Here is a 27,044-nt window from a genome sequence, read left to right as displayed (position 1 = left end):
TTTATACATTGATGCCTAGTGGAACAGTTGAGGATTCCCCTCATCACCTTGTAAGTTCCACTGCTCTTATCCTCCATCCATGGAGAGCCTTTGCCGGGTGACATAACCTGGCATACCGAACAAGTAACCCTTCACATCGGAGCCCTCCAGAGAGAATCCATTTCCTTCCTTGTGTTGGAGAAGGCTATGCACCCTATCGTTATGTCGCACCAGCCTCAATTTGATTGGGCCACCTTGGAGCTCTCCCTCTGGGGCCCAGGTTGTCATGGCAAGTGCCTTAAGGAGGTGTCTCCTGTCCTCTGCATGCCTATGACTCCAGTGAAGCCAGGACTGCTGCCTCAATATGCATCATTCAGTGATGTATTCTCCAAAGAAGCTGCTGACATCCTTCCTCTACACAGATCTTACGACTGTGCCATAAGGCTGAAAACACTGAACCTCCTAAAGGATGTGTCTATCCTCTCTCTGCCTTAGAGAACAAGGCTATGTCTGAATACATTGAGGAGAACTTACAGAAGGGATTCATTCGACCATCAAAGTCTCCAGCCGGCGCAGGTTTCTTCTTCATGGTGAAGAAGGACATACCTTGTGTCCTTGTATTGACTATCGAGGTCTGAATGAGATCACGATCAAATACCAATATCCCCTGCCTTTAATCTCAGAGCTGTTCAACCGGCTTCAAGGTGCCAAAATATTTTCGAAACTTGACCTGAAGGGTGCTTACAACTTAATTCACATTCACAGTGGTGATGAATAGAAAACAGCCTTCAACACTCGAGATGGTCATTTCGAGTACTTAGTAATGCCTTTCGGCCTGTGCAACGCACCTGCCATGTTCCAGAACATGATGAACGACATCTTACGGGACCTGTTGTACAAGAGTGTCGTGGTATACCTAGATGATATCCTGATATTTTCACAGGATTTTTCTACCCATCTAGAGGACATCAAACAAGTACTACGAAGACTACGAGAACATCAGCTCTATGCCAAGCTATCCAAGTGCGAATTCCATAAAGACTCCGTGCCTTTTCTTGGCTACATTGTGTCTAAAATTGGCTTCCAGATGGATCCCCAAAAACTCAAGAGTATTAAAAATTGGTCCCAACCTACCAGCCTGAAGGCCCTGAGATGATTTTTGGGGTTCACCAATTATTTAGAAGCTTTATAAAGAATTACTCTTCTTTAACTGTGCCCTTGACTGCATTGACCCGGAAGGGGGCCAATACTTCTAAATGGTCTGCAGAGGCCATTTCCACATTCGAGAAATTAAAGATTGACTTTTCCACTGAACCCTGCCTGCATCATCCAGACCCCAACAAGCCATTCATCGTAGACGTCGACGCTTCTGACGTCGGTGTAGGGGCTGTATTGAGCCAAACCGGAGACTCCAAAGCATTACGTCCCTGCTCCTTCTTCTCGCAACGTTTCTCTCCAGCAGAGAATAACTATGGGATCAGAGATAAAGAGCTCCTGGCTATTAAATTGGCATTCGAGGAATGGTGGCCTTGGCTCAAAGGTACTCTACATCAAATTACTGTGTATACAGTTCATAAGAATCTAGAGTATCTCTTCCATGCACAACGTCTTAACCACAGACAAGCCAGATGGTCCTTATTTTTTAACCGTTTTGACTTTGTGCTCAAATATTACCCCGGAGACAAGAATACCAGAGCTGATGCCCTGTCACGCTCCTTTCTCTCGGAGGATGTTCCCGAAGAACTTCAGCACATAATCGACCCAAAGAAAGTCATCTTGGGTGCTACCCATTCTTTACCCGCTGGTAAAACCATCGTGCCTAAACATCTCAGGAAGAAAGTGCTCGATTGGGCTCACAATTCCAAGATGGCTGGCCATCCTGGTCAATGCTGTACCCTGCTGAAGCTCCAGAAGTATTATTGGTGGCAAACTATGAAGGAAGATACATTCTCCTATGTGGCATCTTGTGCCAACTGTGCCAAGCACAAACCTACTTCTGGCCAACCATGGGGATGGCTGCAACTGTTTCCAGCTATGGAGCAGCCATGGACGCATATCACTACTGACTTTGTAGTTGATCTTCTCCCCTCTGGAGGTATGAATACCATCTGGGTCACAGTCGACCGTCTCAGCAAGATGGCCCACTTTGTGGCGCTGCCTGGCTTACCTTCAGCCTTGGAGCTTGTGAAGCTCTTCATAACCCACATCTTTTGCCTTCACGGCTTACCGAAGCACATAGTATCAGACCGAGGATCACAATTCATGGCAAAATTCTGGAAGGCCTTGTGCAAACTTTTTGACATCTCTCTAGACTATACATCTGCCTATCATCCTCAATCAAATGGCCAAACAGAACGGATGAATAGGACCCTGAAACAGATCATTCGGGCCTATGTGAGTTGCCGTCAGAATAACTTGGCCGAACTGTTACCATGGGTTGAATTCGCCATTAATTCTCATCCAGAAACATCCACTGGATCAACACCTTTTGAAGTGGTATATGGACGTTTGCCACTACCGCCACTTCCACTGAAGCTCTCAGTGATGTCCCCAGCATCTCAATCCACTGCTGATGATATCCATCAATTATGGACTCAGATGAAAGAAATGCTACTCAAAGCGAGTGCTCGAACTAAAAGATGTTACGACGCTCATCATTCCAAAGCACCTATCTTTGAACCTGGAGACAAAGTCTGGCTTTCCACTAAGCACCTTAGACTGAAGTTACCCTCCACTCAATTTGTTCCTCCCTTCGTTGGACCATTTCCAATCCTCCGACGTCTTGGCAACATCACTTACAGTCTGAAGCTACCATCTGGATTAAACATCTACAACGCATTTCATGTTTCACTTCTGAAACCACTCATTCTCAGTGAGTTCTCTTCCAAGTCTCAGGAACTATCTCCCATCAATGCAGAAGATGACCTAGAATACAAGGTCGAAGCCATTCTTGATGTCCGAAGACGAGGCAAGACTTGGGAATACCTTCTTTCATGGGAAGGTTTCGGTCCCGAAGAAAATTCTTGGGAGCCTCTGGCAAATATCCTTGACAAAGAGATGGTCCATCAATTCCATCTCTTGTATCCTTGTAAACCAAAACCTGGTACCCACAGAGGAGACTGCCCTTTGAAGGGGGGTACTGTTGCAACTGTCGTGGCCCGACGGCTTCACTCCGCCTACCTTTCTTTTTCTGCGACTCCTCCTGCTCCCTGTAGACGTCTGGCTGCCGCGGCATCTGCCCGCCATCCTCTCCGGCGTCCCCGGACCGGCTTGGACACTGCCTCCCGCCATGCTCCTCAGGTACCTTAGGGCGCACGCACTGCGTGGCCCTCATTCTTATTTCCTCTATGGCGCGAACCTCAGGGGCATCCCCCTGTGATGACGTCACGCTACCCGGATATTTAAGCCTGTTGTTTATTGCTAGCCTTTGAGTTAGCAAGGGATTTCCTACAGATGGGTTTCACTCTCCATACCCAGCTACACTGCCTCCAAATTCTATTTGGACTCTTTGCTGTTAACGAGGTACCTGCTCCTCAGGGGCCTTTCTGCTTCTTTCAGGTCGCTATCAGGAACCGGTACTCACTCCTCGAGGGCCCATGTTCCCTGACTCGCTGCCTGGGTCCATCTCCTCTTCTACTTGGAAGAATTCACTACAAACACTATCTGTGAGTACTACTACCATCTACTGCTCAGAGCTGTTTCCCTGGAACCAGGTACTCGCTCCTTGAGGGCCTGCCTCCGTTCCAGCACCAGTGCCATCTTCTACAGAGAACTGCTGCTTGAGTACTTGCCAACGAGTCTCTGTGCCCAGGTATCTGGTATTCACTCCTCGAGGGCCAGCACTCCCTATCTCAGGGCTTCTCCACTGGGGACTCTGTGAATATCTCAGTGTACTCATTTTCTCAGTTCTTCTTCTTACAACACTGCTACCAGAGAAGCCGCTGTTCCAGTGCTCTGAGGAATACTAGCCCAGCCAGGCTCCATCTTCTACTCACTACCGCCACCTCTGGTGGCTTCATAAACTGTCTAATAAAAGATATAATCTGTGTTTGTGTGTCCGGAGCTGGGCCTGACATGTGGCCCCTCACGGGACTTCCCCCCATGGGCGTGGTCAGCTGCCACAGTGTCCAAGGGTCCACCCAAACCCTACAAAACCTAACAGGAACCTAACATTGTGTAACTATAGCATAGGTTATTTTTCCCTCTATGCATCACCTTGCACTTATCCACATTAAAATTCATCTGCCATTTCGATGCCCAATTTTCTAGTCTCACAATTTTGTATCATCTGCAAATTTGATTACCTCACTCGTCATATTTCTTTCCAGATCATTTATAAATATATTGAAAAGTAAGGGTCCCAATACAAATCCCTGAGGCACTCTATTGCCCACTCCCTTCCACTGAGAACATTGTCCATTTCATCCTATTCTCTGTTTCCTGTCTTTTAGCCAGTTTGTAATTCATGAAAGGACATCACCACCTATCCCATGACTTTTTACTTTTCCTAGAAGCCTCTCATGAGGAACTTTGTCAAATGCCTTCTGAAAATCCAAATACACTACATCTACTGGTTCACTTTTATCTACATGTTTATTAACTCCTTCAAAAAAGTGAAGCAGATTTGTGAGGCAAGACTTGCCCTGGGTAAAGCCATGCTGACTTTGTTCCATTAAATCATGTCTTTCTATATGTTCTGTAATTTTGATATTTAGAACACTTTCCACTATTTTTCCTGGCACTGAAGTCAGGCGAACTGGACTGTAGTTTCCAGGATTGCCCCTGGAGCCCTTTTGAAATATTGGGGTTACAATACCCACCCTCTAGTCTTCAGGTACAAAGGATGATTTTAATGATAGGTTACACATTTTTACTAATAGGTCTGAAATTTCATTTTTTAGTTCCTTCAGAACCTTGGGATATATACCATCTGGTACAGGTGTTTTACTACTCTTCAATTTGTCAATCAGGCCTACCACATCTTCTAGGTTCACCGTGATTTGGTTCAGTCCATCTGAATCATTACCCATGAAAACCTTCTCCGATGTGGGTACCTCCCCAACATCCTCTTCAGTAAACACCGAAGAAAATAAATAATTTCATCTTTCCACGATGGCCTTATCTTCTCTAAGTGCCCCTTTAACCCCTCGATCATCTAACGGTCCAACTGACTCCCTAACAGGAGTCACAGGAGAAGGCGTGTCTTCTGGTGATATCAAGTCTAGCCACTCAGATTGTTGGGACTTGCAGCAAATTTTTATGCATTGATCGTAGATTCCTGTTAAGTTGATAAACTCGTAATTGAGAACAGAGCCAGGTGGAAGTATTGTTATGAATTAATTTGTGTATGATAGAAAAGATTTTATATCATTCTGAATTGGATGGGTAACCAATGTAAAGATTGTAATGCAGGAGAAATATGATCTCTACGGGACGTACAGAATGCGAGCTGCAGAATTTTGGACTAGTTGTAGGGGGTGGATGACATTGTCGTGTAAACCTATTGTTGGACCCTTGGCCTGGTGCAGGGTTGGTATGGCCCTCCAGTTGGACCCAGAGGGCGCCTGCCACCAGGAGGTGGAGTGCAGGATAAGATGGTCTGAAGTAGGCCTCACAGGATCTTGGAAGAGACAGTTCAGAGAAGTGCCCACTATACAAAGGTGCGCGGTCGTTATCCGAGGAAAAAGGCCGGAGGTCATGAGAGGCCAGCAAGGAGAGTCCTAATAGAAAGCAAGGGTCAGTACCGTGAGATCAGTCCAGAATGGTTAGCCAAGGCCAGCATCGGATACCAGAGGTCAGTCCAGAGAAGTCAGGTCACAGGCAGAGATCAGGTCAGGTGGCAATCAAGGGTAAATGGAGTTCCAGGCAGAGGTCAGGTCAGGCGGCAATCCAACATGGACCAGAGACAGGCAAGGGTCAATACCGAGAGATCAGTCCAGGGGGTACTACCATGGAAGACATGGAACAGGAACACTGTAAGAGAAGACACTGGAACAGGGAACACCGGAACAGGAGACGCTGGGATAGGAGACACTTGGAACAGGAGACACAAGTCTCTTGTGTCTAAATCTACACAGTCCCTGCCCTGCCACACTTACAAAATTCAAATCTACAATGACTCTAGAAATTGAAGGTATTCTCAAAAAAACTAAACCGGCAACGCACCCATTTGACATCATGCCTACAAAAACGCTCCTCGCCATCCCTTCTAGAATTGCAAAACCCATAACGAAGATTATTAATAAATCCATCACCTCTGGAATTGTACCTGCAGAACTCAAACACGCCATTATAAAACCAACACTGAAGAAACATGATTTAAACCCAACAGAATCAGCAAATTTTCGCCCAGTCTCGAATCTACCTTTTCTGTCCAAAATATTAGAGAAAGTCATCAACAAAGAACTCACTGAATTCCTAGATGAAAATCAATTACTCTACCCATCCCAATATGGATTCCGTAAGCACCATAGTACTGAAACTCTTCTCTTAACACTCTCCGATACAATTCTAAAAGCATTAGACACTGGTCATGCATATATTCTTGCCCTGCTGGACATTTCCTCGGCATTTGACACAGTCAACCACAACATCCTTTTAACTCGCCTCTCTCAAATTGGCATTACTGGCACTGCCCTATGTTGGCTCAAATCTCTTCTTAACGGCAGAAAATACAGTGTAAAAATTGGCCAACATGAATCCAAACCCAAAAATCTGCTACAAGGGGTACCCCAAGGCTCCTCTCTATCTTCCACACTTTTCAATATATACCTTACTCCACTCTGTCAACTGTTGATGAAACTTGGTCTCCCGCACTTCATTTATGCTGATGATGTGCAGATCCTTATCCCTATCAAGGACTCACTACCCAATGCGCTCAAAACCTGGAAGACTGCACTGACAGAAATTGAGAATCTACTAACTGAAAACTCTTTGGCAATAAATACCAACAAAACAGAGCTCCTCATTATTTCACCACAAAACAACAACCATGCTAACCCCACCCAACTATCTCTATCTGATCTTCACACTATACAACAAGTCCGCAGCCTTGGTGTCATAATTGACAATCATTTTACACTAAAAAGATTTATCAATTCCACCATTAAAAATGGCTTCTACAAACTTCATACCTTGAAAAGGATAAAACCACTTCTACACCCAAATGACTTCCGGACAGTACTACAAGCTACTATATTATCTAAATTAGACTACTGTAACTCCATATTACTAGGTCTACCAAATAACTCAATACAACCACTACAGATGCTACAAAATGCAGCTGCACGCCTGCTCACTAACACGCACCGCTACGAACACATTACCCCAGCTCTTCAGTCACTACACTGGCTTCCGATTGTATCTAGGATAATATTCAAAGTCCTCACCCTTATACATAAATCATTATATAACCAAGATTTGCATTGGTTCACTGAATTTTTCACCATCCATACATCAGTCAGACCAATTAGAAAAATGCACCTGGCTAAACTAACTACTCCAACGCTTAAACATATAAAGTATGTCTCAACGAAAGAACGAACATTCTCGATAGCTGGAATCCATCTATGGAACAAAATACCCACAGATCTACGCCAGGAACCATGCCACAAGAAATTTAAACAGAACTTGAAAACATGGCTGTTTAAACAAGCATACAATTTGTGATCGCTTGCCTTCAAATCATTATATTTAATATGACATTTTTATAATAATATCTATTCATACCAATCAGTTACTATTCAATAATGCTAAGTACTCCTTTGGCGAACCATATACTTGCAATATTCTTTTATTGTATTTATCTGTCAAATAATTCTGACCTCCAAGAAATCTACATCTTCTTTTATTCTAATTTCCCAATTTGTAATATTTATACGGTTAATATTGGACTGTTACTCTTGATCCTCCAGCCCCATGCGCCCCTGCTGAATGTAGTTTAGTTTATTTTAATTACTTATAGTTTTAATGTTATCAGCTATGTTTCATTATATAATATTTTGGATTGTAAAGCTTGTTGCTAATTTAATGTTCATTGTAAACCGAGGTGATGTTTGCTAACGAGCCGCGGTATATAAAAATCCTTAAATAAATAAATAAATAAATAAATAAATAAATAAGTGTGATGACCTGATGAGGGTGCTCGGTGAAGGTCCTGCCAAACCAGTGTCCCTGCTACCTGGAAAGGAGCCAATGGATGGAATGGTACTCTGGGAATGGTCATCAGAGAAGATGATCCAGGGCGAGAAGCAGTCAGGCATGAGTGACCCATGTCCTAGGAGGAACGACCTGATTCCGAGGCGAAGTGGAAGTGGAATTTGAGCCCTTTTATAAGGCTAGAGAGGTAACTCCCTGGGAGGAGCATTAGGAGGAGAGAAAGGCGCAGCTTTGCCCCTTAGGAGGAGCTATAGCAGGGAGCAGGACCCTGGACAGTGGTGTCCCTGCCACTGCCGTGCCAGAGGAGCCGGAGGAGGGCCGTGGAACAGGCCCCGGGGTGAGCAGTAGTGTCCTAGACATTGAAGAGGAACCAAGGGTGGCTCCAGCCTCCAGGCAAGGCGAGGGATGAAAGGCCCCTCCCCACGGGAGTTCAAGGGCCACATGGGAATGCTGATGGCGGCCTCCTGGCCACATAAGTTGTAGCAACATGGCTCCAGCCACGTGAGGAGCGGGTCAGCGGCCTCCGGACTGCGTGGGATACAGCAGCGCGGCACCAGGCACTTGAAGAGCTCGTCGGCGGCTCCAGCCGCGAAGGTAAGCGGCTTCCCGTGGCTCCGGCCACGGGAGGAAGCACAACACCTATTAGGAGTGCATTACAATAATCAATACCACTAAAGATTTGAAATTGTAAAATTGTGTGAAAGTCATCAGGGTATAAGAGCGGCTGAAGACATTTCAAGATATGGAGTTTATAGAAGGAGTTTTTTAATGGTATTTATTATATTATAATGAGCAAAAGGATCTTAAGTTAGTGCAATCAAATTTGTAGATAATATTTTAAGACAAACAAGGAGTTATACGTCTGCAGTGAAATCTGCTCTAGTATGTTGGTCTTGCATTGGCTAACTTTACCTTCTACTGTAGTGTTTTGTTTTATTCATTTTAGATATTTGGTATAATTGGAATGCTGTCATTGTAATAAAATGTTGTAACAAGAAAATGGCTTTCCTGCATTGAGAACAAGCACTTTAGTTCCACCTCACTGTTTAATTTTTTTTAAACTGCCTAGACTAGTATTACAGCATGAGCCTTTTATTCTGTTACAGCATTCCCCATGAGTTAACATTAAATATTAATTGTGAACTGTAGTAATGGTGCTTGAGGTAACAATTAAACAGCATGTGTGATTAATTTTAAAGGCTGGCAGAAATGTTTTAAGTGTTATACAAATCAATTAACTTACATTTTTCATTGATGGAATTTAAAAGAATCCATACATTCAAACTTAAAACCTAATAACTACCTGCCTCACAGTAGAAGGCATGAGAGACAGCAGCAAGTGAAAAACAGAGAATGAATAGTCCATCAGCACAAACGGTTTTGCCTGGCTAATTCTTGGACATAGCCAGGCAAACCTTACATTTTGAAATTAGCTCCTCACTGAGCAGTTAGATTTAGTCTGGGAAAAATCCTTGCACACACAAAATTTATCTGACCAAAAAAGGGTGGCGCTGGGAACTTTGACCAGGCAGCACAGATACGCAGAGGTGGCCTGCCAAAGTTACCTGGATATCTCTGATTGGCCATATGGCAGGCCTAAAGTTACCTGGGCAACTTCGCCCATTTCATGTTAGGCCAGACATTCAGCCTGAACCATTTTAGGTTGAACATCTAGATAAAGTTGCCAGGACAAAGTTGTTTAGAATAACTTTATCTGCTGAAGGCGACTGAATATCTGTGTCATAATAATTGTTGGTAAATAAGGACCTCTTGCCCTAATTCCCCCTGCTACTGAGACCTACTTGATCTTCATCTCCTTCCCCTTGCCCTTGCAATCACTCTCCCTCTGAACTAAGAATGCTTGAATTTTTGTGACTGATTAGGAAATTATCGTCTTGTGCTGATGGACTACTCAGTCTCTGTTTTTCCCTTGCTGCTGTCTCTCATGCCTTCTACTGTGAGGCAGATAGTAGGAAAAATATTTATAGCAGAGTTATATTACTTTTGCTCTTCTATTCGATGAGACAAGTTGTTAGCAGTAAAGATATTATTAGTGAAAGAATGTCATCCCTTTACTGCAACATTATCTTCACCATCTTACAAATAATTATTTCAGCCAATTATTGTTGTTCTTTACTCCCTTCCCAAGCAAATATGATTACTAGGTTATCAGGGAGTGGCTATGTGTGTGGATATGAAGCAGAGATGTGAATCGTGTGATTGATCGTCTTAATGATCGATTTCGGCTGGGAGGGGGAGGGAATCGGATCATCGCAGTTTGGGTTTTTTAAATATCGTGTAAATCGTGTAAATCGAAAACCGGCACACTAAAACATCCCTAAAACCCACCCCGACCCTTTAAAATAAATCCCCCACCCTCCCGAACCCCCCAAAATGCCTTAAATTACCTGGGGTCCAGTGGGGGGGAGGGGGAGGGGGAGGGGGAGGGGGAGGGCGGGAAAACCGGCACACTAAAACAAACCTAAAACTCACCCCGACCCTTTACAATAAATCCCCCACCCTCTCGAACCCCCCCAAAATGCCTTAAATTACCTGGGGTCCAGAGGAAGGGTCCCGGTGTGATCTTTTACTCTCGGACCTCCGGGTGCATTGTAGAAATGGCGCCGGCGCTACCTTTGCCTTGTCATATAACAGGTCAAAGGTAGCGCCGGCGCCATTTTGTTTTTTGTCCCCCGATGTCAGGAGCGTAGGAGATCGCTCCCGGACCCCCGCTGGACCCCCAGGGACTTTTGGCCAGCTTGGGGGGGCCTCCTGACCCCCACAAGACTTGCCAAAAGTCCAGCGGGAGTCCGAGAACGACTTCCTGCACGCGAATCGTTTTTCCGTACGGAAAAACGATTCGCGGCAGGAGATCGCTCCCGGACCCCTGCTGGACCCACAGGGACTTTTGGCCAGCTTGGGGGGGCCTCCTGACCCCCACAAGACTTGCCAAAAGTCCAGCGGGGGTCCAGAACGACCTCCTGCAGTCGAATCGTGTTGCCTTACGGCTGGCGCCATTTTGCGCAAAAAAGTTCCTGGACCCCCGCTGGACTTTTGGCAAGTCTTGTGGGGGTCAGGAGGCCCCCCCCAAGCTGGCCAAAAGCCCCTGGGGTCCAGCAGGGGACCGGGAGCGATCTCCTACGCTCCTGACGTCGGGGGACAAAAAACAAAATGGCGCCGGCGCTACCTTTAACCTGTCATATGACAAGGCAAAGGTAGCGCCGGCGCCATTTCTACAATGCACCCGGAGGTCCGAGAGTAAAAGATCACACCGGGACCCTTCCTCTGGACCCCAGGTAATTTAAGGCATTTTGGGGGGGTTCGGGAGGGTGGGGGATTTATTGTAAAGGGTCGGGGTGGGTTTTAGGTTTGTTTTAGTGTGCCGGTTTCCCACCCTCCTGACCCCCCCAAGCTGGCCAAAAGTTTCTTTTGGGTGCAACGAGGGTCCCCCGGAGCGATCGCGCGGGGAATCATGTGACGCCGCGTCACTCCGACGTGACGCCGACATCACGTGCTCCTCGCAAAGGAGTTCAGAAATGGCATCCTGACTCCCTGCTGTACCACCAGGGAGTTTTGGTAAGTCTTGGGGGGGGGATTAAGGAGGGTGAGGGGTTTAAATTTTTATTTGCACATATGGACATAGACTCAACTTATGGAATTCTCCATATGTCCATATTGACCGCAAATGGGACCCCCTTTCGACTTATGGACTTATGAACATAAACGTTTGCTCTGCACATCCCTAGAAAATAATATATTCCAATGCTCAGAATGAGTTGTCCCAAAACCCTGCATTAGTTACAGATGTTCACACTGGTTAAAGTAGATGTACATATCACTAAAAAACACATTTCTTCAGTCATACATTTTTCATTCACTGGAATTTGAGTAAATTAAGCCCAGACTGGTTATCTTCTGCCTGAAAATAAACTTTTTCAAGCGATCTGATTTTTAAAAGATTTGGGTTCTCAGCAGCTAAAGAGAAATAGATATAAAAGACTTTGAAACCACCTAAAATGCAGAAGATAGAATTATTTTGTTTTTAAATTTTTAGTTAAAAGTTACATATGATAAGACATTTGAAGTCAAGGGCTTTTTATTTAGCAGGTCATTAGTAAAGGAAATTTCTGACCCTGAAGGTAATTATCAGGTTGTGGTGAAACAGGAGTTTTACCTATCAATGTAATAAGATGCACTAACCTTAATGCAAGTTTTTTCTCCTGTTTCCATACATATTTTTATGTAGTACTAGCTGTACCCAGCCACGCTTTGCTGTGGCTCAGTCTGATTAAATGGAAAAGAAAGAAAAGAGAAAGTGCACGTTTCTGCATTTGCTCTGCTCCAGCCGTCCCAACTCCCTCCCCACCTTCCCCGGCGGTGGACTGTTTTACCCTTTCCTCCTCCTGTGTGTAACTGCCCGGCAGTCCCTAATCTTTCCCCCCTTCCCCAGCGGCGGAGGAACGGTCTGAGCCATTTCTCAGAGTGGCGACTCGTCTGCCCTTTCCTCCTCCCCTCTGTGACACCCAGCACGTAGCGCAGAGCTCTATGGTCCACACATGCGCGGTAGAGCTGCTCTCTACTGCGCATTTGCGGTCCGTCGGTCAGAGCCCATTTATATTGTAGATAGCGTGTGTTGCTTTTACGTCCAACAGATGGCGCTGTTTTTCCCTGTCACAGGTGTGACATCTATATAATACAGGTAAATAATAAAAACATGCGCGTATTCGAATGCAACGTTGTGTCAAAATTTCAAAGCAATCGGTGAAGAACGTTCGGAGACTTAAGATTTTGAACAAACGAACATTTACATTTTTATTTATATTGATGTTAACTATGATATTTAACAGGGGTTTTAACTCCTAAAAAATGCTCATTAAACAAGGAGTAAAAACCAGCATTAAAATTAATATGGTTTTTATGCACATCCCATCTAAAAAAAGGCTTTAGCTAATAACTATTCCCCAGCAAGAGAATAACTTTGGCCACCAGAAATGCAAGTTTACTCCACTTTGGACCCAAGAGTTTAATTTTTGCAACTATTTAATGACCCAGGTAAGTGAGTTGTTAGAGAATCTAAGTATTTTTAGGAAATGACCTGTGAATGCCCATGACCTTCAGTTGTTGTGAGTTGTCTCCAGAAACCTCAGAGGAGTAGCTTGAGGCATGGTATTTGCCCAGAGGCAAGCGAAAACCCAACTGGTGGTTGGGAGGTTGCTGGGAAAGAGGCATGTGTGCAGCTATAAGAGAGGCCTGGCAGCACTTGCTGGGGCACTCAAGTGGCCAAGGGTTCAACCCCAGGTGGGTGGTAGGGGTAGACATTACATGATACATGTTTGGAGCCTTCCATGACATTGTCAAATTACAATAGAGATAATTAAATAAATGTAGAAGAATGGTCACAATGAACAGTTACTTTATCGTAGAGTTCTTTCCTTGGGCATAAAGTATTACAGAAGTAAAATGAATGCTGACGTTCTAAGTCATAAAGACTGCTAATTTAAAATTTGGAATATTTTATTATCTAAGTTGTGGGAAAATATTTTGGTACCCAAGATGATATTTCTGCCTGATGTATGGAATTGTAGTATCGCTGAATGGTTAACTCTGATTCATTGATTTCTTGTTTGCAATCCATAATGTGAAAAATAACTGTTAATAATTGATTTCAAAATGATTTTTTTCACTTGTTACTAATTGATTTATATTTTTTTTTCATCCAGACAGCACAAACTGTACTAGTGGTGGTTGTGGTCTTTGGCATATCATGGCTTCCACATCATATAATCCACCTTTGGGCTGAATTTGGAATATTCCCATTGACCCAAGCTTCGTTTCTCTTCAGAATAGTAGCTCACTGCCTGGCATACAGCAATTCCTCTGTGAATCCTATTATTTATGCATTTCTGTCTGAAAACTTCAGAAAGGCCTACAAACAAGTGTTCAAATGCCAAATAGGCCGTGATTCGGCAATGAACGGTGTGAAAGAAAATAAAAACCGAATGGACACGCCACCTTCCACCAATTGTACTCATGTGTAATGTTTCATTATAAAAGAATGGATTACCTGCAATGTTAAAATTCAATGTGAATGGACTCATGAAAAAGCAAAGCACAATCTTACCAAAACAAAGATTGGACTACTACTATAATTGGCATTCTCATTTAGTTCCCTTGTAGGTTCATGTTTTTCTTCATATACTGTTAATTTAAGGGGAAACTGCAAATTCTGGTTACAGACTTCTTACAAATGGAAGGACATTTATTTCTAAAGGAAGAATGGACAACAGATGCAGTATTTTAATTGTTGCTCTACCTTTTACAAAAGTAAACATAAAACTAAATGCTTTGGAGGTTCACACCTGTTTATAAACATGCAACAGAGCATGCCCTAGGTGCTCTTTCCACTGAAGGATGCAAGCAAATAAATGAATGAAAAATGGATATTTATATTCACCTTTGCAAATTTACACTATTGTGTGGACTTATTTCAGTTTTTCTTTAGCATGGTTTGACAAACAGAAGAACATACTGGAACAGAAATGACATTATTAGAAGACTTGGTGAGAAGAGGATATCTTCATTTTTTATCATGGTAAAAAACAGGTGTGCAGTCTGATTTTAGATTTGCCAATCATGGATTATAGTATTTTAGTCAGAACATAACATGGTTCAGGGTACAATTGGTAAGATACAATATGTATTAGATATATTTAAATAATTTCATCGCTGCTATTGTCGTCTCCAGGTGGATTACAGTATTATAGAAATAAATTAAATAAAACAAACAATAATGACAACAGTTAGCTTTATTATAATATTATGACAGTGATTCAGTTAACATATATTTTCACTGCAATTCAAATCAGCAACTCAGTAACAAATTGAAATTTCAGATTGAAACTTATGTGTAACACTGTACTTCAAGCTTATTTAATTTCTTAGTAATTTTTACTCATGTCCCAAAATTTTACAATTATGCAATTGTAAAATTTACAATTATTTGCAATTATTTTTTACTTATGGTTAAAAATAATTTGCAGAATGTATATGATATTGCAGTAACAATTTAGTAAGATGTGCAAAATTCTTTAAAATAGACTTGCAGAAAAATTAGATAAACCTATAAAATGCTTGAGGGCATGACAAATCAGCTTAATTACATTTTCTGAAGCAAATCTTAAGCAATCTTAACTGTGCTTGAATTAAAACAAATTTTGAAAAGCAGATTTGTAGACCTAACAAAATTTATTTTTGAAAATTTTGAAGACTTGAAGAGCAGCTTCATTTTTTTTTTCAGATTTGCATGGGAAATCAAATGCATTTCATTGGTCTACCAAGTTTGAGTTTGACTGAAAAATGTACATTCATCTCTGCACTTCAGTTTACATGCTCACTTATCTTTATAAAGAGCAATTCAAGGGGGTCATTTTCTAAAGGGATCACGTGCGATACCTAGATTGGGGCGGAGTCGGGGCAGAGCCCGCACCAGAAGGGGAGGAGTCAGGGCAGCACCGGGGCAGACTCCACGACTTCGCTGACGGCAAAAGGTAAGACTCCTTATCACCGCCAGTAGCACGCCCAATAGCACCACCTTTCACAGTGGCGCTATTGGGTGTGAAAGCCGACAGGGATAGCACTGCGGTGGTGCGATCGCTGCCGGCTTTCGAAGGCCTGCCCCCACTTCACCTACCCGCCCCCCCGGTACCGCACGATTCACAGAGGCCTGCGCCGTTAGAAAATCTAGCCCTCAGTCACGTTTTCAGCTTCACTAACAGGAAGCAAACAATTGCAGGCTTGGTCCTAACACAGTGAAACTCCCTACCCGTCACATCAGACTTGCCCCTTATTTGCTGTCCTTCAAAAAACTGGTAAAAAAAAAACCTGGCTCCAAGTGACTTTAAGGATACGCAGCAATAATTTAGTGTGTTCATCAGGAAAATGTACTAATACTTTCATGAGACATGGCAGGTAAAATGCAGATGGGTTAATTCAATAAAAGGTTTGATTTTCAAAAGATGTTACATGTGTAAATACAATTTACCCATGTAACTGAACTTTTGAAAATTATAACAATATATGTCATTGAATAGTCAATAGATTTTTCTTGTGATAAGTGCACTTTACATGGTCAAATGACATTTGAAAATTGCTACAATAGGTTTTTTCATTTACATATGTAACTCCTTTGAAAATGTATCAGGTCTAAATTTGTTTATTTAATCTCCATTAAACTAGAATGTTTTCTCAACTTTTTCATGTTATAGCTTTTTTTTGTTATTGTTGTTTCAGGTCCTGATTACTTTGGGTGCTCTTCATCCAAAACCTTTTGAGCTTCTGAAGGGTGAATATTGGAAAAAGACCTGAAAAACAGCTATGATAAAAGCAAATATCCAGTAGATGTTTACCACGTAAGAAAATATTCATGAACCTGAAAAAAGACAATTGACATGTGTAGGAGGAGCAGTCACTAGGGTTGTGCAGAGGCATAAGTTTTATTTTGATTAGTTAACTTATTTCTCAGATCACCTCCGGTCATCTGGTTCCTTTAAAATAATTGCTTTTCAATGACATGTTTTATTCATTCTTTTGTTTGACATTAAAGTCAATGGAGAAAGCACTGCAGCATATTTTGGGCTCTAAAATTGCAGTTTCTCATCACTTCTAATGAAACTTATGGGAAGACATCATCAGAAGGAGAAAAGAGCTCCAAGGCACCTTGACTGTGGCAAAGTGACACAAAAAGTTACACGAATAGCCATAGCACAGTAAAGGGGCTCAAGCAGTGGCAGGACTTCTCCAAGGTAATAGGGGTGTGCATTCGTTTTGAACTTAAATGTAAAACGCAACTTATTTTTTTTTTTAACTTAAAAAAGTGATGAGGCGAAAACGATCGGATTTCCAACTTATTCAACATAGCTATGTTGAATAAGTTGGAAATCGCGATTGTTGATCCTAAATAAAAATTTAAACCCCTCACCCTCCTTAATCCCCCCCCCCCAAGACTTACCAAAACTCCCTGGTGGTACAGCAGGGAGTCAGGACGCCATTTCTGAACTCCTTTGCGAGGAGCACGTGACATCGGCGTCACGTCGGAGTGACGCGGCATCACGTGATTCCCCATGCAATCACTCCGGGACCCTCGTTGCACCCAAAAGGAACTTTTGGCCAGCTTGGGGGGGCCTCCTGACCCCCCCAAGCTGGCCAAAAGCGGGGAATCACGTGACGTCACGTGGTTTTCTTTAGTAGTGCTTCTATTTCAGAGGAAGAAATGGTTTCAAGGGAGTCAAGTTTGACAGGGGGGTTTAAAGAAAGGAGGTTGGAGTTGGGAGTGTCAGCAGGTAATTTTGCTGTAAGTTTGGAGATTTTGTTATGAAAGAATAGGGCAATGTCATTGCATTTGCTTATGGAATCAGAGTCAGGGGAGAGTGTAGAGGAGGTTTTCGTGAGTTCGGAGATAATGGAGAAAAGGGCTTTGGCATTGTATTGGAAATCTTGAATTTTCAGGGCATAGAAATCACGCTTGGTTTTTAGAATTGTGATTCTGTATGCATGCATGGAAGCTTTATAGGAGGCGAGTAAAGTAGGTGAGGGGTGCTTTCACCAGTGTCTTTCTTTGTCGACATTGTTACACTACTCCGGATCCTGCTTCAATCTCTGGAAGTACCTCTCCGCATCACATCAATCCAGGGAGAGCACCTCCCTGGACGCATTACTCATCACATCGTGGCCTTCCGCCTCACCTTGGGAACCCTCCATGAAGAGGAAATTTCAATGTAAGTCTTGAAGCGTTCCACACATCCGGTAATCCTAGGACTTCCCTTGCTCCAGGTACATGGACCCGACTTCGACTGACAGTCCCTGCAGTTAATTCAGTGGGGACCCAAGTGCCAGAACCACTGTCTGCGACAGGTGTCTCCAGCGGTTACCGTTCTGAAACTCTACAACCCTTACCGGGTTACCTGCTCCATATTCTGACTTCAAAGAAGTGTTCTCCAAACAAAATGCTGACATCCTGCCTCCACTCTGAGAATTCAGTTGTCCCATTGAGCTCCTACCAGGTACCACACCTCCCAAGGGCAGAACCTATCCTCTCTCGCTACCGGAAACCCAAGCAATGTCTGAGTACATTAAAGAGAATCTGAATAAAGGATTCATAAGACCCTCCGATTCCTCAGCAGGAGCCAGATTCTTCTTCGTGAAGAAGAAAGATGGCAGTTTATATCCTTGCATTGACTCCCGTGGGCTAAACTCCGTGGCTCGCAAGGATCGTTACCCTCTGCCACTCATTAGCGAACTATTTGATCGCTTACAAGGAGCCCAGATCTTTACAAAGTTAGATCTCTGAGGTGCATACAATCTTGTACGGATCCAGCCAGAGGATATCTGGAAGACCGCTTTCAATATGAGGGATGGCCACTACGAGTACGTATAATGCCTTTCGGACTTTGTAACACCCCTGCCGTATTTCAGCGTTTGTTGAATGAGATCTTCTGAGACCTACTATATTCATTTGTTGTGATATATCTAGACGATATACTGATCTTTTCCAAAGACCTGAAGTCCCACCACTCACATGTTCAAACAGTCCTCCAATGTCTCAGAGACAATCATCTCTACGCAAAATTATTTTATTTATTTATTTATTTAGAAGCTTTTATATACCGTTGAACGTTGGGAACATCTCATTGGTTCACATTAAACATAAAATGTAGCTAAACACACTTTACAAGGAACAAGGAACAATGAACAATGCACATAGTGTTGATAACTAGCGATTAAAGTCATTTAACATACAAGGGGGGAACCAACTACAACATGAGGGAGTAATAAGAAATATACAAGGTACGTGGCCTCAAAAAATAACTATTTACAGGTAGAATGTTTAGTTATATAGTTAATTAAATAATTAATTACAGGCAGAAAAAGTAAAAGGATGATTAAAGGGGAAGGGAGAGCTGTTATGAGAATGCTTGTCTGAAGAGGCAGGTTTTCAGATTCTGCTTAAATTTTTTTGGGCAAGTTTCCTGCCGAAGGAAGTTTGTTCCATAGGACGGGTCCAGCTAAAGATATTGCCTGAGCTTTAGTGGATCCAAGTTTAGTTTGTCTAGGTGAGGGAATGAGAAGAGTAGCTCTGTGTTGGTGCCTTATTGGTCTGTTTGTATTGCGAAAAGTGAGATGCTCCATGAACCAGTGCATGTTTTGGTTGTGGAGAGCTTTGTGGATGAGGGTGAGAGTTTTATATGTTATTCTTTCAGCGACAGGTAACCAATGCAGGTTTTATAGAACAGGGGTGATGTGGTCACTTTTGTGTGTGTTAGTGGGGATGCGTGCAGCGGCGTTTTGGAGTAATTGTAAAGGCAGTAGCGTACTTTTGGGTAAACCTAGTAGCAGGGCATTGCAGTAGTCAATTTTGGATAGGATGAATGCTTGCAAGATGGTGCAAAAGTCACTGAGGTGCAGTAGGGGTTTAATTTTTTTGAGGGAGTGAAGTTTAAAATAACAGGCTCTGAGTGTGTTGTTGATGTATTTTTTGAAAGAAAGATGGTTGTCAATAGTGATGCCAAGACTGCGAACCTTTTGGATGTAGGCAGTGTTGGAGTGGGGGTTGCAGCCTGGCTGCAGGGGAGGGGAAATGCTTTGGGGAGTGATTAGAGACGTGAATCTTCAAACAGACTCATCTTTCATTTCTAGGCTACATTATCTCCAATCATGGTTTCACCATGGACCCTGAGAAACTCCAAGGAATTCGAGATTGGCCCCAGCCAGTAGGCCTCCGCGCCTTTCAAATATTCTTTGGATTTACAAATTTTTACAGGAACTTCATCACTAACTACTCCACGCTAGCTGCACCACTCACGGCCATGACTAGGAAAGGTAGTAACCTTCAAGTTTGGAGCCCCAAGGTTCAATCTGCTTTCCACGCCTTGAAAGAGGCCTTCTGCACCAGACCTTGTCTACATCACCCATATCCTAACTGCCCCTTCGTAGTCGAAGTTGACACCTCCGCCATTGGAGCAGGGGCAGTCCTGAGCCAATATTCCTCCAAGGGGGTCTTAGTACCCTGCTCCTTCAACTCACAGAAGTTTTCTTCTGCAGAGCAAAACTACATGATTGGGGACCGTGAACTCTTAGCTGTGAAATTGGCCCTTCAGGAATGGCGCCCCTGGTTAGAAGGAACACAGCATAAGTTCACGATCTTTACAGACCACAAGAAAGAAAGAAAGAAGCCCAGCTATTGAACCCAGACAGGCCCGCTGGGTGCTGTTCTTTGAATGTTTTAACTTTGAACTATGCTACCATCCAGCAGCAAAGACTACCCAAGCGGATGCTCTCTCTCGCTTTCTCGAGCCTGAAGATACTCCCGAAACTCCTAGGCACATCGTTGACCCAGCTTGTATAACCCTCGCAGTTACCAACACGGTACCAGCCGGGAAGACGGTGGTCCCACGCCATCTCTGAGAGTGCGTCCTCTGCTGGGCCCATGACTTGAAGTTGGCCGGCCATCCTGGCTGAGCTTGGACCCTTGAGATGTTAAGAAGACATTACTAGTGGCCTAGCATGGTTAAAGACTCCCGAAGTTATGTGGACTCCTGCCCCATCTGTGCACAGCAAAAACCTCTGACTGGCCATCCTTGGGGACTCCTCCAACCTCTTCTGGCTCCCACCGAACCCTGGTCAAGCATCTCTACTGACTTCATCGGTGATCTGCCCCCATCAAAGGGCAACACGGTCAATTGGGTTATTATCGACCGCTTTTCAAAAATGGCCCACTTCGTTCCACTACAGAGCCTCCCTTCGGCTCCTGAATTGGCAAAACTCTTCCTAAACAATGTATTCTGCTTACATGGATTATCCAAAGAGATCATTTCTGATCATGGGCCACAATTTGCTGCCAAGTACTGGAAGTCCCTGTGTTAAAGATTTGATATTACCCTGAATCTGACTTTGGCCTACCACCCTCAAGTGGATGGCCAAGCTGAGAGGACAATCTGCTCCCTGAAGACATTCCTAAGATCCTACGTCAATGATCAGCAGGATAACTGGGCCGACCTCCTGCCATGGGCCAACTTATCCCACAATACCCACTTCGCCTCTGCCACTGACGTCTCTCCCTTCTCCATAGTATTCGGGCACCAGCCACGCCTGCCTCTACCATTGCCGCTTTCCGTACCCTCGCCTGCAGCTTAGTCTACGGCACAGATGATCCGCCGTTTCTGGAACCAGGTCAAGGAAAGACTGGGTCAGGCTGCCGAGAGAGCCAAACGCTTCACGGATGCTCATTGTTGCAGTGTACCCCTGTTCCAGCCCGGCCAGAAGGTCTGGCTGAGCACTAAACACATCAGACTATGTCTTCCTTCACAACATTTGGCTCCCAGATTCATCGGACCATTTCCAATCACCCGACGCATAGATGCAGTTACCTACCAGCTGCAACTTCCCACCTCCTTGGACATCCACAACACAGTCAATTTTTCTCTATTAAAGCCATTCATCTTGCCTTGGCCCTCTCGAAGACCTCCTGACCCTACAAAACTTGCTGCTGAACCTGAGGACATCCTACAAGTAAAAGAGGTCCTGGATGTCCGGTGCCAGAGAGGCCATTGGGAGTATCTCCTGTCATGGGAGGGCTTCGGGCTAGAGGAGAACACCTGGGAGCCCTCCCACCACATCTACGACAAGGACCTCCTCACTGAGTTCCACCGGACCCATCCTGAGAAGCCCAGGCTGGTAAGGGGGAGGCCTAGAAGGGGGGTACTGTTGCGCTTCCAGGCCGCGCTGGTGCCGCAACTGGGCCTGCTCACCTGGCGTGCCTCTCAATCCCAGCACTGGTCACCCGTGGTGTCCTCGAGCCTCCCCAAGCCCATCGGGGCCTTCCTCCTTGCAGCGCTCCTCGTACCAGGGCCCGGCGTCCTCCTCGGCATCGGCCCCGCCTCCTAGCGTGCGCGCACGGAGCTCTTCTGACCTTTAAGGACCAAGGGCAGGAAACTCACGGGCGGCGCCTGATTCTGACGTCACTTGAACCCTGTATAAATAGCAGGGCTCAGTCACTAGCAAATTGCCTTGGCAATCGGGACGTACACTCCGGTGTTTCTAGTTTGCCTGTTCCAGTGTCTCCTGTTCCAGCGTCTCCTGTGTCTCCTGTTCCAGCATCTCCTGTTCCAGTGTCTCCTGTATCTCTTGTTCCAGCATCTCCTGTTCCTTCATCTCTCCATTCCTGGTAGTACCCTTCGGACTGAACTCACGGTACTGACCTTTGCTTGCTCTTGACCTCATCTGACTGCTGCCTGGATCCGACCTCTGCCTGTCCACTGCCCTCGTCTGACCACTGCCTGGAACTTGACCTTTGCCTGACCTGACTACTCCCGGATTGACTACAGGTACTGACCCCTGCTTTGGCTGACTATTCTGGACTGATACCCTGGCCTTGATCCTTGCTATCCACTTGGACACTCTCTTCTGGTCTCCTGCGACCTCTGGACATTCTTGCTTGGACATCGACCACACACCCTTGTTCTGGTGAGCATTCCCCTGGGCTTCCTCTCTAGGAGACCCTGCAAGGCCCACCTAAGACCAGGCAGCCCGGGTAACCAAGGGCTCAACCTGAGGGAACCCAGGGTTGCTATTGGCGAAGCTCCAGCTAGCCTCTGTCTCCTCCTGTGCTCCACCTCCTGGTGGAAGGCGCACTCTGGGTCCGACCAGAGAGCCATACCAATCCTGCACCAGGCCAAGGGTCCACCTCCAGCGCAACAATAAGTTGGGCTCACATGTACAAAATGGATTTTAAAAGCTGCCGGGTGTGAACCTGAGATTTGCATGTAAATACTTATGCAACCCTTACTTCTGTTATGGGTGACATGTAAGTTAAAAATTAGGGAGATATGTGGGGTTTTAAGAGTTGGGGCTAAATGGAGAGAGTGAAGGTCATTAAATTCAGGGGGTTTGGATCAACTGTCTCTTAACTGAGTGAACCAGGGATGAATTGGTAAAACTGGTAATAGCATTGTCTCATACCCTTTTTTAAATCCCCCAATTAATGTGGCAGAGTGGGATTTGTGCACACATGTGCATCCCCACTTAAAATTTTATGCACAAGTATGGGCGGCCATGTTATTTAATAACATGCATGCATATGCGCAATGTTATAAAATGGCTACATCCCTGGGCATGGGCTGATGTATGCATGCAAATGTGCATATGTGCACTGGTTTGAAATTTAACACCAAAGCATATAAATGGGCTTTTGAAAATTGCTATGATATATGCTACTTTTATGCATGAAACTCTTTTAAAAATTACCTTGTTTGTGTTTGTGTTTTATATCATAGAATATTGAGAGCTGAGGATGACTGTTGTGTGAGCAAATAAGTACTCTTCCCTATCACCCTTTGGTTCCTCTAGGAGAGGTAGAGTGGACACTGCAGTTTCATAGTAGTATAAAGCAAGCAAATGTTGTTTGAAAAAAACATTGTTCCTCTCTATTGTGCAGTTCTCCTGATGAGGCAGAGCGTGCATGTTAAAGTGTGGAAAGGGATAAGATATTTTATTATTATTTTGTTTTATTTCTTCTTACATCAAGCCTTTCCTTAATCATGTATAAGAGTGTCTTTAACTTTCTTCCAGTGACATATTATACTAGGAATAGAAGATACATATTTTTCTTTTACTTTTTCGCTATTGCTTCCCATTCAGATGAATTTCATTACTAGTATGGCGCGTAGGTAAATGAGTTAATATGCTAACTAAAATGTAGGCAGAGATACATGAATTCGCATGCAAGACAACTTAATATTTTGCCCTTAGGAAAGGTGTAGCCTTTTGAAAATTGTTACGGTTTATGCTATTCAATTGTCAATAGGTTTTATGTGCATAAGTGCACTTTATAGCGCATAAATGGGCTTTTGAAAATTGCTATGATAGTATATTACATTTACAAACATAATTCTTTTGAAAATTGCCTCTACTGGGTTTGATTTAGTGCCATTAATCAGTAGCATAGAAATGCTCATTACAGATCATATGTTTTTAACATGCATTGAGTACTGATTTTGGCATTTAACATACATTAATTTATCACAGCCTAGTAAATAAGCCTCCAAGTTACTACATTGTGACCCTATTGTTAAACAAAGAAACTGAAAATCTTGATGTGGTGCTGCATCGGGATTTTCAGATATCTCAGAATCATCTTTTAAAGTACAGCTCTGTCCTTTCTGTGCATAGAAGCCTAGACAATGGCAGCAGTACGAGCCACACTGTCCTCCCAGTCTGCTCATTTATACCTGCCTACTGTGCTGACACAGGACTTGATTTGTGGTCTTCTCCCTTCCTCTGCTACTAAAGTTCATTTGTACAAGTCTCATGCTTGCTTGAATCCTGCTACTATTTTGACTCCTATGACCTCTGCTGAAAATCAGTGAAAATTGATCTTTAACATTCCTTTTGAATATTCTTTTTATTCTATAGAAAATGCTAGCTTCTGCTACTTTACTAATCTGTGTTAAATATTTGAATGTTTGTATCATATCTCCCCTCTTCCTTTCTTTTTTCCCATGAAACTACATCATTTGCCCCATCAGACTCTCTATGTATGGCTCGTTATACAGGTCATGCACCATTTTGGTGACTCTCTTTTGATCTGCCTCTACCTGGTCAATATCCTTTTGCAGATGTGTTCTTCAGATGCTAGCATAGTACTCAAGATGTTTGGCATGTATGCTGTGTTGCAGATTTTCATACAATTTGCAAATAGGCGCACTTTACCTTCAAATTATTTTTCAATTTCACTTATAAATACATTGAAGTTGAAGGAGAGGAGCATTGAATCTTGTGGCACCTTGCTAAAATATAAAATTCACATGAATATTAAATGTGAGATCCAGTAGGCATCATTTTTCAATGAAAGGTCACTAGACTTTTCTGCTAGAATTGTGGTTTTAAAATGATTAAACTTTTAAATTATTATTTTAAATTATATTTTATTTATCAGTTATTTTCCCATTGTTAAGAATGTGTTACCAAAATAGTTGTCTCTATATTCTGTTAGATGCCCCATTTTCAATTCAGCAAATGTGACTACAGTATTATCACTGTGGACAGTTAGTTATATGGGATTACTACCTGCATCCATTAAGGATAAATGTAAAAATATAATGGAAGTGAGAAAGTGGGAATGATACAAAGGTTTTAACTTTAATTTATTAGAAATGATCCTGAATGCTTTACCACAATTTTGTTATTTGAAAGTGATGTGCTCATTCTTAGCTAGCAGAAATAAACTGTATTCTAGTCCATGCTTATATTTTCTCTTTCTCTTGCTCTCTCTCTCACACACACACTACACACGCACACACACACACACACACACCACAAACATTTAGGTAAATGATAGACCACAAAAAAGTAATACAATCAAGACATTGGTTAACCGATCACTGATATAGTTTTGAATTTTAAAATGTGAGTGTTATGCTTTATTCAGCATGAATTAGTGCAAAATATACACCTGTGGAAGCCATATTTACAAGCTAAAGGATATAAGCTCTTATGGCCCTGTTTTCAAGAAAGTGTCTCCCAATCTGTTTTATTTGAAAAAACTGACTTACAATGAACTACAGTATATTTATGTTTCTTAAAGAAACTCTCAAAGTTAGTATACTGTTTGACTCAGACTTTTATATGGGGACTAATAACAACAGGTAGAGAGTATAATGAAAAAAAAATCAAAGGTTATATTTTAGAAAATGTATTGACAAATGCACTAGATTATAAAACAAATTACATTATAAATTTTCAACTGCACAAGGAACCCCATTTCAACTGTTATTATACATCAAAACCAAGTAGAGTATCTCAGACTAAATTCATTTATGATATAGGAATTTTACCTCATTGTAGTAGAAGTAGAAATGATTCTTTTACAGTGAAGAACTCATCTTGGAACACATACTGGGCAATATTTTCTCCTTCTCTGTACCTATTACAAAAATGTAATAGAAAATGGAGCCTGCTGTATTTCTGAAGAAGCAGAAGGAGTATTACAAATCACATTTAAAGTTGCTTGTAGGTTTAGTCTAGCACAATTAAGCAACTTGCATTCTTGCTCTGTCTGAATTTCTCAATAAGATCAAGCATTGATGAGAGCTTGCTTTTGACCTATGTTATAATGTTCACCATACATTGATAACCACTGAGCGCTTTAAATGCATGCATCATTGTCGTCTGCATTTAAGTGATATATTTCAGGTTTGTAAGCCTTGTAAACTGTCATTTGCTCATTTTTGTATAAGATCACTACTATCTCCAGGAGATAAGCACAAGCTATAGGTGTATTTCCACTGAACAATGTTACATTAATAAAATGCTACTCTGTACAGTCAAACTGTGTAGTTGATGTAGAAAAATCAATGTACGGTATGTTATGTCTTCAGTTTTATCAGTTGCAGCTACATGTTTCACCTCTTTATATTGCAATATAAAAATGTCCTTGTAAGGATAAATGTAGATAAAAAATATACTAAAATTATTCATGTGAATCTCTAATTATTAATATATTATATGCACAGTAGCAGAGACTTAGAAGGCATTGTATCTTTTTTCATCTGTTACAAATGCCATCCACTTTTAAATTCTACACTATCTATAGTTTGCTTGAGGTTTAAAACTATTTTCAATTTAGTCCTTATCATGATGTTGTGCATACCTGCAGCATGCAATCAAATATAAGAAATGCTTCAAATTATGTTATTTGAAAATGAAAAGATAGGGCTTTGTTCAATTAAAAAAAGGTCTTTTACCTAAGCCTTTACAGATGTCTTAAAAAAACCTTTTTTATTTAAATATTATTAGGCATATAATAATCAGTACATAGCAAACTTACTCCTAGATTCATCAAATTACTATAAATATAG

General features: G+C 42.8%; 1 protein-coding gene across 1 annotated transcript in view; it reads left to right on the top strand.

The window, feature by feature from the left end:
• GALR1 (galanin receptor 1) overlaps positions 1-26,537 on the top strand; it is a 113,105-nt gene extending 86,568 nt beyond the window's left edge. Inside the window, exons 3-5 of the mRNA XM_029590840.1 lie at positions 13,857-14,739; positions 16,426-16,544; positions 23,463-26,537. Of these exons, the coding sequence (XP_029446700.1) occupies positions 13,857-14,174 (318 nt within the window). The 3' untranslated portion in view covers positions 14,175-14,739; positions 16,426-16,544; positions 23,463-26,537. The remainder of the gene's footprint in view (positions 1-13,856; positions 14,740-16,425; positions 16,545-23,462) is intronic.
• The last annotated feature ends 507 nt before the right edge of the window (positions 26,538-27,044 follow it).

This window comes from Rhinatrema bivittatum, chromosome 2, assembly GCF_901001135.1.
Source record: "Rhinatrema bivittatum chromosome 2, aRhiBiv1.1, whole genome shotgun sequence".
Taxonomy (NCBI): Eukaryota; Metazoa; Chordata; class Amphibia; order Gymnophiona; family Rhinatrematidae; genus Rhinatrema; species Rhinatrema bivittatum.
The sequence above is the reverse complement of the archived record's forward strand: the minus strand, read 5'-3'. Positions and strand labels throughout refer to the sequence as shown.